Source organism: Fomitiporia mediterranea, assembly GCF_000271605.1.
Source record: "Fomitiporia mediterranea MF3/22 unplaced genomic scaffold FOMMEscaffold_13, whole genome shotgun sequence".
Lineage (NCBI taxonomy): Eukaryota > Fungi > Basidiomycota > Agaricomycetes > Hymenochaetales > Hymenochaetaceae > Fomitiporia > Fomitiporia mediterranea.
Window position 1 is genome coordinate 1626906 of NW_006760398.1, and position 16834 is coordinate 1643739.

Below are 16834 nucleotides of genomic sequence, written 5' to 3' on the forward strand. Positions count from 1 at the left end.
CGCTTTTTCAAAGGCATCATGGCTGTTGATGAATCGTATATGTATGGATGAACCTATCTGATTTGTGCGCGTGATTGGACTGATAGAGAACTTTTGCAAGAGGCTCCGAGAAAACAGAGACCATGAGTCTAGACAGAAGATAAATGGTCTTGTTGAAACGCATACCGTCGGAGTGAGCGCCTCACAGAAACTAGCATGCTAGCGCGTCCGTGCGAACAGCAGGTCTTCTGGTCGCGCTGTTCGTGTATTCTTATAGCTGGTTGCGAAGTAAGGAATTAACCTACAGCGGTGATCTGTTGATCTACTCTCGGTTGCCGTGATAGGAAGATGACATAAGCAGGCTGTGCATCTGGTCGAAGCTCCTCGCCTCGCCTCACTCATCTCGATTCTCCGCAGTGCCTCCTCCTTTTCCCTCGCAAGTTCGTTTTCCTGTCCTTTCTTGCAGACTCTCTTCGACGTCCGCTTCGTACTATACCCTTGCTGTTTCTCTGCTGCTGAGCGGTCCTGTCTATCGATTATTTTGAGATATTTGGACGGGCTCCACAGGCAGAACTGAACTACCCGCAAGAAAGCCGACCCGACAGGACACGCGCTGGCCAAGACAGTTTAGCCTCCTGCATTTCGTCACTCCACTCCTCTCACTATCATCCACCATGTCCCCATCGACGCCTTCGTCGCGGAGACGCCTCGCGTCCTTGTCGGCCATTGCGTCGACAGGGGTAACGTTCTGTGCGCTCTTGCCCCTTGCTAACGCATTCTCGTTCAACATCGACAACACTCCAAAGCAATGCAACAACATGACTATTAGCATCACGGGCTCAGGAGGTGTCCCCCCTTATTCTGTGTTGATTATTCCTTTCGGTGGAACCCCTCTCCCCAACAACGTCGAGGCGCGCACTATCCTCTCTGAGAAGTTTGATGGATCTTCCACGTCGATCTCTTTCAAGCTCAATTATCCCGCACTTTCTCAATTTGTTGCCGTCGTACGTTCCGCATTTAGCTTGTTTGTTCTTTGGGTACGTCTATGAACTGAATTTACATCGTTGCAAAATTAGGTGAGCGATAGCACAGGCTTTGGTAGCGGCGGGACGAGCTCAGCGGCGATCGTAGCAACATCGGGTGATTCAAGCTGCTTCGATTCAACACAGAATGTTCAATCAAAATTCTTCTTTAATCTCGACCCTCTGAACCAGATTGTTCAGTGTACCCAGTCTCGAATCTGGTGGGATCCGAACACAGTACAGGGACAACCAACATTCTACGGTGTGATACCTGGTGGTAAATCGTTTAATATTACCGTGGGACAAACAACACCGAAAGACGGAGAGGGAGTAGGCTTTTTTTGGACGCCAAATGTCAAAGGAGGGACTACACTTATGCTCGGTGCTGGCGATAATAGGGGTCTTGGTGCTGGTGGAAGTGTCACCTATATTGTCTCGGCAGGGAATGGCAATACTGGATGTCTTGACTCCTCTGCACCCTCTTCAACAGCAGGAAGTCCTGCAGGCGGCAACTATCCAACGAGCACGTCTGAGGCCCAGAATGGTAATAGCTCGTCGAGTTCGAACGCGGGTCCAATCGCAGGTGGTGTTGTAGCAGCAGTGGTCGTCATTTGCGCCTTCATTCTGGTCCTCCTATTCCTGCGGCGGCGCAAACAGCGAGATGCATCTGCCAAGGAACGTCCCGATCTCTTCACAGATAACGAAAACCCAGTACACGATGGTGAAATTGCACATCTTGCTCCTCCAGAGCCATACATTGTGCCCTCAGAGCCACCACAATCAGAATGGGGAAGCAGCAGCCGTGCACCAGGTTCATCATATGGTTACGGAGTTGGCACGGGCGCGGCGAGGACGGGCGCAGCACAGCCGCTCTTTGACCACCGGATGTCTGGGTATAGCCTTAGCACGGGTACAGAGGGTGAGCATTTGCGGCCATCAACGCCGCAGACGGCGACTACGAGCGCGGGTACGAGCGCAGGCACGAGTCGTAAAGGTGCTGCGCCTCCTGTATTCCGTCCAGTGAATATTATCCAACACGAAGATGCTGGGACGACTGTTGATGGCGAGGACGACGCAGAAACGGTTGAACTCCCACCTGCATATACCAATATTCGACGGTAATCATTCAGCTAAGGGGATTTGAAAAGAAATTAATTTTCTTGCCTGGTGGGTATTTGATTTTAAACTTTTCCTAATTCCGCCCTTGTTGCTATAACATGCAAAATATCTCCCTTCCCTGTTCCGTCCAATGTTTGTCTTCCTACGCCTGGCTGTTAACGGACCTTTCATACATTAGACCCCGTCGCATGACCTGGGTTACATTACGCATTTTTCCCTATTTTCAACACTCAACTACATTCCAATTCGAGCAAACGTGTTTAAGTATATACCCACCCTTCTTACCCATCCTGTTGCCGTTCTCCTTAACTACCCCCTTTTTATTATTTCATTTGCAAAATGCATCTCAGTTCAAATTGGAATCTGGTTCATTCGTTTCGTTTCATTTCAAATTAGCTGTCTACTTGCTTTTCTTATTAAGTTTCTTTTTATCCTCTTTTTTCTTGTTATTAAATATTCGATTTCGCACTGTGTCTCCTCTTATATGAGTCTCAGGAGGCTTCGACGTTCCTTGTATCCTCCTTGCCAAATGCCAATCATACACCCAGTTTTTTCTTGTCACTTGCCCATTCGATAGCCATGGTGTTCTTTTTTTGTCGTAATAAATATTGCTCGACAAGGAAATTTTCAATATCTGCTTGCCTACCCTGTTCTTTTAGGCACCGAAGTTTTGTGCACAAACAAACAAGCAAATTACAAAATTTACTCCACCTTTCCAATTTAGTAGCAGAATTGCATTGATTTGATTTGATTGCATGATCTAATTTTCTTTAAGTATTTGCCTTTACAGATTGGATGTGCTAATGTTAACCACTACTCTGGAAGGTATAGAATGTACACAACACTTCCCACAAAATGTGTTTGAGTAATCAGCAAGTAATAATATTTTATTACAAATAAATTAAACAGTAAAAGTACTATAATTCTATAATTCTAGGTCTTCATCCAGTCTTAATCTTTAAGACCTCTATAATAGTGGTTTCTGTAACCTCTGAGGTTACACACATGACTTTAGTTAAGTATATAAAGGACTATTTGTAGACACTTAGAGATTATCTTTGTACTTGCTCCTGTACTTAGGTCAACCTCTCCAATCCCAGGTCTTTGCCTGTTCTGTGTTCTTGAGTAAGGCTCTGGCCTTTACACTTTTTTTTGAACATTGCAAAATTTAGGGATTACCTCTCATCTACTGCCTTTCACTTGTGCTACTGGATTGTCAGCCTCCCCCCAGCTTCCCCCTACACATCTACTATCTACTATACATCTACAGTACTCTACAGTAAGACTCTAGTTAATTACAAGCATTATGAATACTATACAGATATCCTGTTCTCTCTCAAGGGCTTATAGGGAGATTGTTACCACCTGCTGGCCAACCTTCAATCTCTCAACAGACCCTTATCAGAGGTCCTGGGCTTCTGGGAGAATGTACTATAAAGATTGTATATGGTTGTGCCAGAGTAGAGCACATTACACATCATTGTGAGTCTGGTCAGCTGTCTACAATTAAGGTTCTGCCACTCAAGAATATACTTTACTGTGCCACTTTAAGCAGATTATCTACAGACTTGCTCTTACTCATAACCTTTCTGCCACTTGTCACAATCTCAAGCTAGTGTCTAGAAACAAGCTGTGAAAGCCCCTACTATCCTATTCCTGAAATTGTTTAAGGAGAACACTATCTTGGTACTACTACTGAGATTAGAAGCTACTGTGTAATTACTCTATCAGAACACTGTCAAAAAACAAGCTATAGAAGGACCTACTATCCTAGTCCTGAAATTGTATAAGGAAGTACTATCTTAATACTACTACTAATATCTGGAACTGTAGTATAATTCTCTTCAGGAGCTATAGGTTCTATACTAACAGATACTATCTACTTTTAGTACAACAGATGTTACAATTGAGTTAGCAATTATAGTGTATTCATTGTATGCTTGTTTTACCTACTATAATGTGTATCTCTCTATTATTAAGGTGTTTGTTAAGACTGTCTATTCCTTACTATACTATCTCTTGCTCTGTTACTGTCTAGTGTCTACTGTCATTATCTACTGTCTACTAAGAGTATAAAGTCCCTTTCCCTTCCCTTTCTGTTTCCTAGAGTATAAAGCCCCTTTTCTAGTTGTAGACCTAGTCAGAGTACTAAGCTCCTGTTAGTGTCAATTCCAGTCCTAAACATATAAGGCCTCTGCTAGTGTCACCTCCTGTTTTCTAGAGTATAAAGTCCCTTTTCTAGTTGTAGACCTAGTCAGGGTACTAAGCCCCTACTAGTGTCAACTCTAGTCCCAGATGTTTAGAGCCTCTACTAGTGTCACCTCTAGTCCTAGACCTAGCTAGAGTATTAAGTCCCTACTAGTGTCATTCTTAGTTATAGACCTAGTTAGGGATTATACCTTACTAGTATTATCCAGTCCTTTCCTGTCCTGTCCTGTTCTGTCCTGTCCTGTCCTGTCCTGTCCTGTCCTGTCCTGTCCTGTCCTGTCCTGTCCTGTCCTGTCCTGTCCTGTCCTGTCCTATCCTATCCTGTCCTCCTTTGTCCTTTTAGTATAAACAGACCCTCTGTTACCTCTATATACTCTGTTTTACTTACACACTACTTGTACTCTTATTACTCCTAGAATTAGTACATTAATTTTGTCAACCTAGTCCTTCTACTCCTCCTAGTACTAATGTATGTCTAAGGATGACTGTTCACTTCTCAACCATGTGTTTTGATCAACATCTTAGTTGTCCTCTAAGTAACAAGTACTAGTATAACTAAAGAGTTGTTGAGTTCTCTTTATTATACACTCTAACTTTCATACTCCTTTTTACTCATACTACCAAATGTTAGTAACAGTATAGAGGGGACCTAAAGGCTTAGTAAGGGGACCTAGGCTACAACTATCCTACACAACAGAAATACAGAATGTAAGTACTAGAACATAGTCAGAACTTGTAGAGTAGGCAGAGAGAGAGTGTGAGACAAGAGTAGAGTATATAGAGTAAGTCTAAGAGTATAGGACTATCTAGAGTAGACAAGATCAAGACTACAGGACCAGTCTGATCTTGTACACTTATATATACTAAACTACACAAGAGCACTTAGAGAGTATGAGTCACTTAAGAATGATAAGCTACAAAGAATGAAAGAAAGGAATGTCAAAGATAAAGGTACAAAGAATGAAAGGATAGACAAAGGGTAAGAGACTATAGAATAAACAAAGAATGAAGGGGTAGTTAAAGGAATAGAATAATAAAGTAAGGAAGGGTAGTAACAAGAGTCAGTATGTATATAGTTTATAGATAGTACTCTTAAGAGACAGAAGTCCTGAGTTCTAGTACAGAAGAGTACAGAACCCTTAGAACTGAAGGTACAAGAGTAGAGAACTGTAACATCACCCTCCTCTCTAAAACCAATTGTCCTAATTGGTAAACATTAGGCTTGGTTAGTAGCTTAAGTATAGGTTAGAATAGTAGGGTTTAGAAATCTGTAAGACAGAGTTGATACAGAGTACTCAGATAAAGTTAATAGAAGTCTTGGATTGTTTTAGTAGTATGGGTGAGATTCTCAGTAGGTTCCTAAGTGTGTTCTTTAACTAGGTATCCCTTCTAGTAGATAAGGAACTTGAGCTTTCTGTGTACTAGCTTAGTATCTACTACATACTCTACTTTGTATTCCAGTTTAGAACTAATGAGTTCTAGTAGAGGTAGTAGGAGTCTTTATTACAAAGGAAAACTTAGATTGTAGTACTAAGACAGTAGAACCTTGTTAAACACTGAGTGTATACACTTTCATGTTGCTAGAAGTTAGAGTTTGTAGGTAGAGGTACTAATCTTCTTTTTAATAACAAAGGGTCTAAAGTACTTGTTGTCCAACTTCTTTATTAAGTAATTCATAGTCAGGTTAGTAGCTTCTAGTATAACTTTGTCACTAGACTAGTAATCCTTGACTGTAAACCTCTTCTAATTATAGTTCTACTTTATAACCTATACTACCTTTTCTAAAAGAGCTTGTGTGTCCTCCCTGGTTCTGTGTATCTGTTCTACAAAGTCTGTTACAGATTCAGAACTGTTGTTCTGGTTCAGAACTGTCCCTTAGTACAAATGTCTCTTATGATTAAGGAAGAACAGGGACTGTCCTGTTATAGAGTGTTACTAGTTATTGTGTACAAATTCTGTCAGAGCTAACTATTCAGACTAATCTGATTACTAATGATTAATAAACATTTAGAGGTAGAGCTTGATCTCCTGATTGACTCACTCAGTTTGACTGTCAGTCTATAAGTAATAGACAGTAGAAGGGTTCTCTTAAATTCTGAGAAGTATATACAAGTCCTGTATGAATTTTGACTTGAATTATAGTCTACAATCATGAATGAGCTTCTAAGGGAGTCTGTACAACTAGAAGATGTGATCCTAATAAATGTACACTATACCTTCAGAAGTGAGTTCTGTTCAGGTTGAAACTGTATAGACTTACTTAGAGAATCAGTTAATAATTACACAGATAGTGTTGTAACCCTGAGACTCAGGTAGCTTACTAATCAGGTCTACTAAGACTTCTTCCTAAGAGTGATCTAGAATCTAATACAGATGTAGAGGAGTCCAAACCCTTGTTTGGTAGGCCTTAGTCTGTTAGTACATATTATAACTAGTTATATACTTTAGAATTTCCCTCTACATTCTAGACTACTAGTAGTTCTAAGTAATAAGTTCCTACATTTTGTGTTAGCCTAAATGTTCTACAGTCAGATTGTTGTAATAAGCTTGGACAATGTCCTCTCACAGCTTCTGATCCTTCAGAATGTACAGTCAGTCTTCCTAGTAAACCTATCCATCCTTATCCTTCTCCTAATCCTTAGCCTACTTCTCTAGCTACTTTACTACAACCTAGTCCTGTATGTGTCTCAGAGCTTACTGTATGTGAGTAATAAAGTTGACATTCTTGGATTCAAGTCAGATCTCTTAGATTGTCTCAGACACAAAACAGGAATTGTCTAGGAGAACAAGATTTTTGTTATTATTCTCCCCCCTTTTATAACTTACTTATTTTAAGAGTAAATCAGTTTTCATTATTTGTGTTCTAGGTTTGTAGGTTAGTATAAAGTCATAGTTCTATAGTTCTAACATCTAGCAGGCTTAGTAGTAGTTGAGCTTCTGAGGTGTCTAGAAGTACTAGAGATTAAGATGATTACTCTAAATCTTAAACTTCTGTACAGTACTAAGGAGATATTAATACTACTCCTCTAAGGAACAGACAATTGTAAGGAGTTCCTTATTATAGATAGGGTAGTTCTATTCTATTGTAGAGAGGGATTCTGATTAGAACACTATCAGATACTACTTTCTGTTAATAAACTAAGACAGTACTACTCTATTTGTAAAGTTGGAAGAGTTAGCTTTAACTCAGAACTTGTCTACAACTGTTAGAACTACTAATACAGGCTTACTAGTAATAGCTTGCTTGAGAGACTCAAACACAGACTGCTACTAATCATCCTATTACTAAGGAGCATCTTTACTAGTAAGATTGTAAAGAGGCTAGACAATAGTACTAAAGCCTTGAATAAAGTATTAATAGTAGTTTGTAAACCTAAGGAATGCTTGGACCTGTTTCAGGTTCTGAGGTTGTAGCTAGTTCTAAACTGTAGTTACCTTTGCTGGATCTGAGACATGTTAGTGTGTATCTAGACAACATTCTGATCTTCACCCAAACAGTTGAGTACTATTACTGACTAATTCAAGTAGTTCTATAACAGCTTTAAGATAATAAACTGTTCCTCTAAGAAGCAAAGTACTCTTTTACACAAGAGTTAGTAGATTATCTAGGCTTTATAATTAGTAGAGGAGAGGTCTGTATAAGTCAATCAGATCTGTAAGAATGTGATTCATGAATGATTAGAATGTTGTAAACAAGTTAGTTAGTCTGAAGAACATTACAGTCAGTTCATACAATCTGTGATTAGTTTAGAATACAGCCTTCTACTCATCTCTGTCTCAGATCTGAATATTATTATATTCTTATTAAATGTCTAACTTAGTAAAAACCCTGAATGTATGTGTCTTATTAATGAGCTCCTGAATTAGGGGGAGTAGGTACTTGTTTTTGATAGTACTCTTATTAAGACAATAATAATCCTAGACTAGGCAGAGCTTCCTATCTTTCTTTTTGACAAAGAAGAAAGGGGAGACTATAGAGAACTTTAAGGGTTGGATCCAACTGTTCTAAAGATTTTCCTAAAGGAACTCATCAAGTACCTCCTACTTGTCTCTGTTAAGTAGGTAGACCTTATAATCCTTAGGTTGGAAACCCTTAGTTAATTCAATTGTATAGTCCTAAGGACAGTGTTTAGGAAGCTGGTTGAATTTCTCTTTACTAAAGACTTTAGGGAACTCTCAGACAAAATCTAGCAGGCTGAGTCTATGTGTGTTCTAGAGTAGAGTTGTTCTGAGAGGGTTCTAGACTGGTTCTGTCATAAACATTCTTTAGATTGACTCTGTTCTACCTTGACTAGAATATGTATTCACATATCTATCCTAGTTGAAGAAGAACAACTGGTCACCTTTATTAGAACTGTTAGTAACATTAGAAGTGTCTGTATTCACTCAGAACAGTAGTGTAAAATAGTTACAAGACTTAGAACACTAATTGAATACAAGTGTCTACTCTAACTAGTTAATAGTAGGGTTGTAAGCCTTGAGCCATTTGAATCTAATAAAGATGTCTGTCTTTCTAAGGTTAGTGACTCTAAACTCAATACTTTCCTTATAATCCTGAATGGTCATCTGTAGTTAGACAAACTTAGTGATCCAACCATTCTGGTTTAGAGTTCTGTCTATATTGTATACTAGGATCAGAAGTGGAACACATTAAGTAGAGAGGTAGTGTTCCTACACAAAGGTCTTATTAATGTATAAACTAGTGTATCTACTGTTTACTAGAGCTATTGTTCAGATCTGGGGGGATTCTAAGAAGGGAGCCAAGAGGACAAGGACTTAGAGCTAGTACTCAGAATGTTCTTGAATAAACTACTACTTGTTCTGAAGAGAATGTACAGTTTGTACAGTCTTATTGTCTAAGAGGGTAAGTATATACACTAACATTTCCTTATTAACCTCTCTCTTTCAACAAGGACAGACTCATGTCCTCAGCTGTGAACTCAGCTGAGACTATCCCTACTTAATACTATGGACAAACTACTGAGTAGTAAACAGGGCTAGATAGTGTTCTAAACATTCTGAGATCTTAGAACACAAAAGTAACAGGCTAGATTGTATGAATTTAGACTTGGATAAAGTGTAAAGAGAAGAATCAAAAGAATCAGGAGAAATAGGAGAACTATCTACTTTTGTTTTCAACTTTTTTCTTTCTAATAAATAATTTTGTTGATTTATTTTTTCTACTTTTTCTGCTTTTTCTACTTTATTTACTTTTAATCCTACAGTGTCTATTGAATCAAAAGTAGTTATTAAAAAATCCAAGTCATAGTCCTTTAGTACTACATTTACTGTTAGGCCTCTACAAAATCCTAGAGTATGTAGTCAGGGTCTGAGAGTTCTAAGGTGACTTCTAGATTTGTAGAAAAGGCTTCTTACTACAAATCCTACTCATTACTTGTTATTACTCTAATGACCTAATGAATGTACTATTGTTTCTGTAGACAGTCCTTAATTTAGTGTCCTGACTTTCTGTAGGCAAAGTATGCTCCTTACTTTCAGGCTTCTCTAATGTCTATCAGAACAGATTGATTGTAAATTACAGACAGATTAATCTGAGAGTTCAGAACTGTTAGAGCTAGACACATGTGTAAGTGTTCTGTACAGACTTGACACATTTGGGTCATAGCTTGGTTGAAGGAAATAGTGTGCATTTTCCACTCAGTGTAAGTGACCAGTTCTAGTATTATTCTGAGGATCTTATTGACTAGTTCTAGGTGAAGAGCTTTTTCAAGTATTCTAATAAGAACATTATCAAACCTGAGTACAAATCCTGCCTTCTAGGCTAGGATATCAAACTCCTGAAAGAAGGTATTAGTAGAATGTTTGCCCTGTCACAGAGACACAAGCTTGTTCTGTACATTGTACTTCTTATTCAGATTAATAAAGGAAGTACAGAACTGCCCTATAAATTCTAAATACAACTCATTATTCTAAAGTCAGATCAGACTTCCAATCTAATAGCCTTCAATCCAGTTCTAGGCCTAGGTGGCTGTGTTGCCTTCCTTCATGAAGGAGAGGACAAATAGGATGTGATTAAGATCTGAGAATAGATTAGTCAAAGTAACAGTCATGTATAGTTTGACTTAACACTAGAAGTTCTTAAAGTACTGTCTATTAAAGTCTAAAGGGTAGACTATATACACTTTCTTTCTAGAACAGGTTGCAACTTCTAGAACAATCAGAACAGGTTCTGAAGAGGCTAGGGGCATATAGTTAGTAAAGGCCTCTTAGATAGAGGTCTACATGTATTAAGCTAGTTCTACTTGTAACTACTAATCTAGCAGGATAGTAAGGGTGACAGTTAGTGTAGAAGGGTTCATGTTTATACTACAAAGGAATCAGTACTAAACTAAAAGGGGTAATGAATAGAAGAAGGGTGGCAAAAGTTTAAAAGGGTTTAGAAAGTTTAAAATTTAAAAATGTAAAAGGGTTAAGACAAAGAAAAGAGATTAATACAACAGTAAGTACTAATGCTCAAAATGTAAGAGAGTTGTAGGGTGGTAATAGGTAGTCTTGATCTGATGTTAGTAACAGTATAGAGGGGACCTAAAGGCTTAGTAAGGGGACCTAGACTACAACTATCCTACACAACAGAAATACAGAACACAAGTACTAGAACATAGTTAGAACTTGTAGAGTAGGTAGAGAGAGAGAGTGAGACAAGAGTAGAGTATATAGAGTAAGTCTAAGAGTACAGGACTACCTAGAGTAGACAAGATCAAGACTATAGAACTAGTCTGATCTTGTATACTTATATATACTAAACTATACAAGAGTACTTAGAGAGTATGAGCCATTTAAGAATAATAAGTTATAAAGAATGAAAGAAAGGAATGTCAAAGATAAAGGTACAAAGAATGAAGGGATGGACAAAGAGTAAGAGACTATAGAATGAACAAAGAATGAAGGGGTGGTCAAAGGAATGGAATGATAAAGTAAGGAAGGGTAGTAGTAAGAGTCAGTATGTATATAGTCTATAAACAGTACCTCTGAGGGATGGAAGTCCTAAGTTCTGGTACAGAAGAGTGCAGAACCCTTAGAACTGAAGGTATAAGAGTAGAGAACTGTAACACTAAACAACTCTTATCATCTCTAACACCCAGCCTACTATTAGTCAAACAAGACCTTCTTAGTTGTCTTCTCCTTATCTGTAGTAACACTGTACTTACTAAACCTGTTAGGTATTATTCACACATTCCTTACAGTACTGTTTAATGTCTTGACTATGTGTTTTAGTTAACATCTTAGTCATCTTCTCCTTATCTATAGTAACACTGTACTCACTACTCACTAGACTTGTTAGCTATCATTCATACATTCCTGACAGTACAGTTTCACATCTTAACCATTATGTACTCCTTGTCCCTGTTCTTGTCTCTGTGTGTTTTCATTAACAAGTTGAAGCCTTCTTAAACTTATGACTATGTGTTCCTTGTCTTCTGTCCTTACCCTTTTGTATTTCCCCTCCCCCCCCCTTACTATAATCTTCCATTTTACCTCCCCCTCCCTTTACTATATCCTTTCCTTTGTCTCTCTATTAATTACTTCCCTACCCCCTCCTTTTATTTCTTCAGAGTAGGGAAGAGTGTAACCTCTAAGGTTACACATGTAACTTTAGTTAAGTATATAAAGGGCTATTTGTAAACACTTAGAGATTATCTTCATACTTGCTCCTGTACTTAGGTCAACCTCTCTAATCCTAGGTCTTTACCTGTTCTGTGTTCTTGAGTGAGGCTCCAGCCTTTACAGTTTCTTATACATACTAGAGATAAATTTTTGTATTCTTAGATTGACTCAAATAATTTGTAGTTCAGTCTTTTGTATTATACAAGCTAGCTATAATATAATTCTAGCTCCTTTTTGTACTTATCAAGCTTCTCCTTAACCTTAGGATCTTTAGCCTTCTCAGATTTGTCTTTTGTCTTTGTAAGCCATCTTTAGATATACTATTAAAGGAACTTTTTAAAACTTGTACTTGTAATGTATAATACATTTGTTATAATAAGTAAAAGTATACTAAGAACTGTGTATCTTAAGAGCCTATATTCTCTTAGTTTTATTACAACAATTTCTACTACCTTAATCTCAAAGTCAGAAATAGATAACTTTCAGACCTGTAACTATTATTAAACAATATATACTTTTTAATTACAACTTTATTATTTTATTTTATTTTTACTCTTACATATTAAGTATATGTATCTTAAATTCTTTTAAATAAGAAGGATGAAATAGCTTTTTACACATATATAGTCATTCTGACTATAGAGAGTAAGTTAAAGTAATAGTATAACCCTTTGTATATATTTAGAATATTTAAAAAATCTTTATATACAATTATTTAATAAAATACTTAATTATACAATATTAAAATGTAAGTAGCACTGTGGAAAAGGAATTATTAGCCTCTTGATAAGGGATAGACATGGGATAAGAAAAGGTCCTATTATTATTATTATATTCTGGTTAGTCTTTGTTATAATATTATGCCAAGATGCACAACTAGAAATTTCAGTAATTGGATCAATAGCTCAGTGGTAGAGCGTGGGATTGCAGATCCTAAGGTCGGGTGTTCGACCCACTCTTGGTCCTTACACGCTAACTCTTCATGTTTTAGCATACCTGTTGTTTGTGTACTCAATGTTTATCCTTTGCTAAAGTAACCGGAACAATGTACATCCGTATATTTGGTTGACCTTCTGATCAATTGTGCCAGGCAATTACAGTTGCTTGTCGAGTAAACTTTGTTTGGAATCTTTGTGTGAAAGGATGTACATACAATATCCTGAGTGTATTCATTCAGGACACGGACATAACGCAGGTAACAAGTTAAAATTTTCAGTACATGTACAACTACACAGCATGAGATCACGAATGTCCCATGACTCCTCCCAAGTATTCTAGGTAGGAAACAAAGAAAATAGTGTCTAAAGATGAATTTATGTACACTTTACCATAACAGTGGGAGGAATAAATTTCAATAAAGGAAAACAAATATGAGCAAAGATAGGGTTTAAAATGTAGTGCAACTAGAACTTGCATGTCTATCGGAAACATATGTAACGTAGATGGAAATGTTGGATTCTCAATCAGAGTTTTGCCACCAGGAGACCAAGAACGACATAGAGAATCGTAGCGGGAGGTGTGACAATACAGTACGACCAGAAGATGGTGCGGCTGATGAGTCGCTCAAAGGCATCGCCAGAAGCAGCTTGTGTCATCTATATTAGGGTAATAAAGATTATTAAACATATCCTGCGGAAAGGAGTAAAGGAGTGGGCGTACCTGAGCAAGTGTCAGAGCGGGCGGTGAGGAGACCAGTAGAACGTTTGAAACGATGAAAACAGGGCTGTGATAGAATTTATTAGATAAGGTTGCTTTACATATCGTGAAACTGACGATAGAAAATATGAAATGTACTTACTCGTCGAAGACTTTCGGGTTATCATAACGCGCGCCGAGCGCCATCAATGGGAGAAGTACGAGTGGAGTTAGCACCATGCGTGACACAACGGCTATGACGACAGTTCGTGTCTCTCCTGGTCGCGGCTTTGCTTTCTTGGACTTATCCTTGGAACGATTTGCTTCCCAGCGATCTAACCGGCTCAAACGCATCATTGTGCTACGCACGCTACCTACAAAAGAGGAGGTCGATCGGTCGCTTCTTCGGCTTGTATCCCGTTCTGTGTGTCCGTTCTGCTCTGTGGATGCATTTCCATCCGAGTGTTCATGCTCTGACGAACGTTTTTCATCTTTTACGGGTGGTTTATAGAAGTAAGCGCCGAGGACGACAAGCGTGAGCGGGATTGAGCAGTTGCCTGCAGCGGCGAGAGCACCTTTGAATGGTTGCATATGGTAATCGACCGTATGCTGGAGGGGTGGGATGAGAACTACTATGAGAGATAGTAGTGCAGCCCAGAGTGGAACGGACATAAACGAGTTTACGGCTTTAAGGAACTTTCGTACACGGCGACCGATACGGCGAAGTAAGCTTTTCTTGGTTGAAATAGGCGGAGGCGCAATAAGACGCTCATGATGAGTCGTAGATGGGAGGAACAGCGGTTCGTCGGTGTCGGACTCAAAGTCAGACTCATTGGGCGGGCGGACAGTATTCACAAACGGCACGGCGAGTGTCGCAGAGGAGGGGTTCGTAGATGCGTCGAGAAGATTGGCATATGAACGTGTGGGGGTATTTGGAAATGAGTAAAATACTTGAGGCCGGATTTCTGGCCATCCGCGTGGATGAGAGGCTTTTACACGGATAGAAGATTCTTCGTCATCCTGGTGTTCGTGGCATATAATCGATGGCGTTTGATGATGTACTCGGGTTGTACTCGGCTGGGTGTCTTCTTCTAAGTCAACCAGGAGCGGTTGCGTTTCCGGGTTGTCAGTGTAACGCTCTCCACGCATTCGAGAACCACTTCCATACTCGTGATTGTCAGAATCAGACCCCTCAGGATCAGCTTGAGACAGAAGATGCACTCCATAACTCCAACGCAAGACCATGCCGAGTGTACTGGATAGGACAAGATACGACAACGCTCGACCGAGCATCGAATTCTTCGTATCATCATCCTCCCATTTTAGATTCGGCACAGCGACGACCAGGCTTTGCATTAGAGCGATCGGCAAGGAATTGGAATTCATGAACATGGCAGCAGCAATCGCGAAATTCCTGGAATAAATCATCGATTAGACAAGTAGCAGCTCTCATATGCGTTATCACTCACCTCTGCGACTTTTTGAGACGAAATATTAAACCAAGGATGTAGGAAATACCCATAGAAACTCCAGTGACCACGAAGAAAAAAATCGGTATTATCCATAATTCTCGTAGTTTCGCTGAGGTAATAACGTTTGTTATCAGTACCCGATACAACACGACGATAATACATAAATAGCATCAATGAGAATTTATGAAGGTGATTTATAACCATCAGCAAAATATTGCGGTGGTGGACACGGTTTGAGTTCGCGTCATAACTGCGGCTTGCCAAGACTACGGCCAAGCGTTGGACTTCAGGCGACCACATCCCCCTCCAAGTACCACTCCATCCACACGCATAATCCACACGAGATACAAAAATGTGCCTCCGAAGCAGTAAAATGAGATCGTGTGGGTTGCTCACCTGGTGTTAAAGAAAATGCAACCTTGGAGAAGAGTAGGGAAGGCGTGAACAGTGAGACATTGAGGCGGTTGATTTGCTGTTCATTCATACAGCCATCAGATAAATGCAAATGTCTAGCATCGAATTAATAAATGTACCTTCTGTGTTTTCTTATCAAGTATACCCCTCCTAGACAAGATATACCCTGCAAGACATAGCAAGAACACTTCAAGGATAGCCTACACCATACACGGCGAAACCACAGATTAGACAAGTCGGAATAAGCACGGATATACCTTACCCCAAAGACCGTACTTAGAAGTATGCCTATAGGCGCCATTAACGGCGAGTATGGATTGAGAGAGTAGGAAGACAAGATGCAGGTACGCCGAAACGAGGGCTTTAATTTCCAAGCACCCAAGTGTGACGTACACACACGTGCGTGCCTTCTCAATTCAAACGCTGATCACGCTTCTCGCTTGACACATCCTTGCTGACTCAATTAGTACAGGCATTGGTCGTTCCTTTAAACAGGGACGTTCCTTTGAACACCCCCCTCTAATTCATGCATAACTCAACCAATAAACTCAAAAAAATAGAGAAATGTAGATACATACATGTACTATATATATATGAATTCTGAAGGAAATTGATTCAGTAGAAAAGTGTATAGAAATTCAATACTGCTGAAATTGAATAAATTCCAAATATGAGACTACTGACAAATTTTTTACTACTACTTATGCTACAGTGTTCAACATAAAAATTATATTATTGTATTCCTCTACTTCAGAGCTACAATATGTATGTTTTATCATATTGAATGGACCAGTCCTTAAATTAATATTGTGTAATTTGTTAAAAATGCTCAAAAAGCATGACAAGAGAGTAAAATGATCAGCATTGATCTACTTTGATCTGCACTGATCTACACTGACCTACAGTCCTAATGACACATTGGTTGAGGGTATTAGTCTGTAACATTTGCTAAATAAATAATTTTTTCTCTCTTTTTGTTCCTCATCTCTTAACAGTCCTATTCTATAGTCAGCACAGCTTGTTCTGGCCTCCCTTCTTAATGCTAGGCTCCAGAATACTCTATACAAGAAGGAGAAAGGAAAAACAACAGAGAACTCACAGATATTTGATAATGGAATGCTAAAGATTATGACCTCAGATGAGACTAGGGAAAAGCTCAGGCAGAAGAAGGAATACAGGGAAAGGGAAGAGAAGGAGGTCCAGGCAAGAAAGGAGGAGGCTAAAAGGAAGAAGGAAGTTAATAATATGATTGAAAGTGAATGGAAACAAATCAAGACTCACTATGACAAAGAGCTTGTCAAATAGTAGGCTAAATGCTCTACTTAGAGGGAGGAAGGGCTCCTAAGGGCTTATTAGAGC

At 39.1% G+C, this 16834-nt stretch overlaps 2 protein-coding genes and 1 non-coding gene across 3 annotated transcripts; 2 read left to right on the plus strand and 1 right to left on the minus strand.

The window, feature by feature from the left end:
* The first annotated feature begins 441 nt into the window (after positions 1–441).
* FOMMEDRAFT_23231 (uncharacterized protein) lies at positions 442–2435 on the plus strand. Its single transcript, XM_007270317.1, has 2 exons — positions 442–983; positions 1056–2435. The coding sequence occupies exons 1-2, from the start codon at positions 654–656 to the stop codon at positions 2121–2123; spliced, it is 1398 nt and encodes a 465-aa protein (XP_007270379.1). The 5' UTR covers positions 442–653; the 3' UTR covers positions 2124–2435.
* Positions 2436–12848: 10413 nt separating this feature from the next.
* Positions 12849–12920, plus strand: FOMMEDRAFT_t68. The gene has a single exon. It is a non-coding gene; the product is annotated as a tRNA-Cys (tRNA).
* A 375-nt stretch (positions 12921–13295) lies between these two features.
* On the minus strand, positions 13296–15776 carry FOMMEDRAFT_170658 (uncharacterized protein; the record flags this gene model as incomplete). Its single annotated transcript, XM_007270582.1, has 7 exons — positions 13296–13549; positions 13614–13677; positions 13753–15003; positions 15059–15170; positions 15458–15533; positions 15595–15675; positions 15738–15776. 7 exons carry the CDS (start codon positions 15774–15776, stop codon positions 13418–13420), a joined length of 1755 nt encoding a protein of 584 aa, XP_007270644.1. The 3' UTR covers positions 13296–13417.
* Positions 15777–16834: the final 1058 nt, after the last annotated feature.

Coding starts and splice junctions, on each gene's coding strand:
- FOMMEDRAFT_23231 (XM_007270317.1), top strand. CDS start 654: ATGTCCCCATCGACGCCTTCGTCGCGGAGACGCCTCGCGTCCTTGTCG. Junction 984..1,055: donor TTTCTCAATTTGTTGCCGTC/GTACGTTCCGCA, acceptor TTGCAAAATTAG/GTGAGCGATAGCACAGGCTT.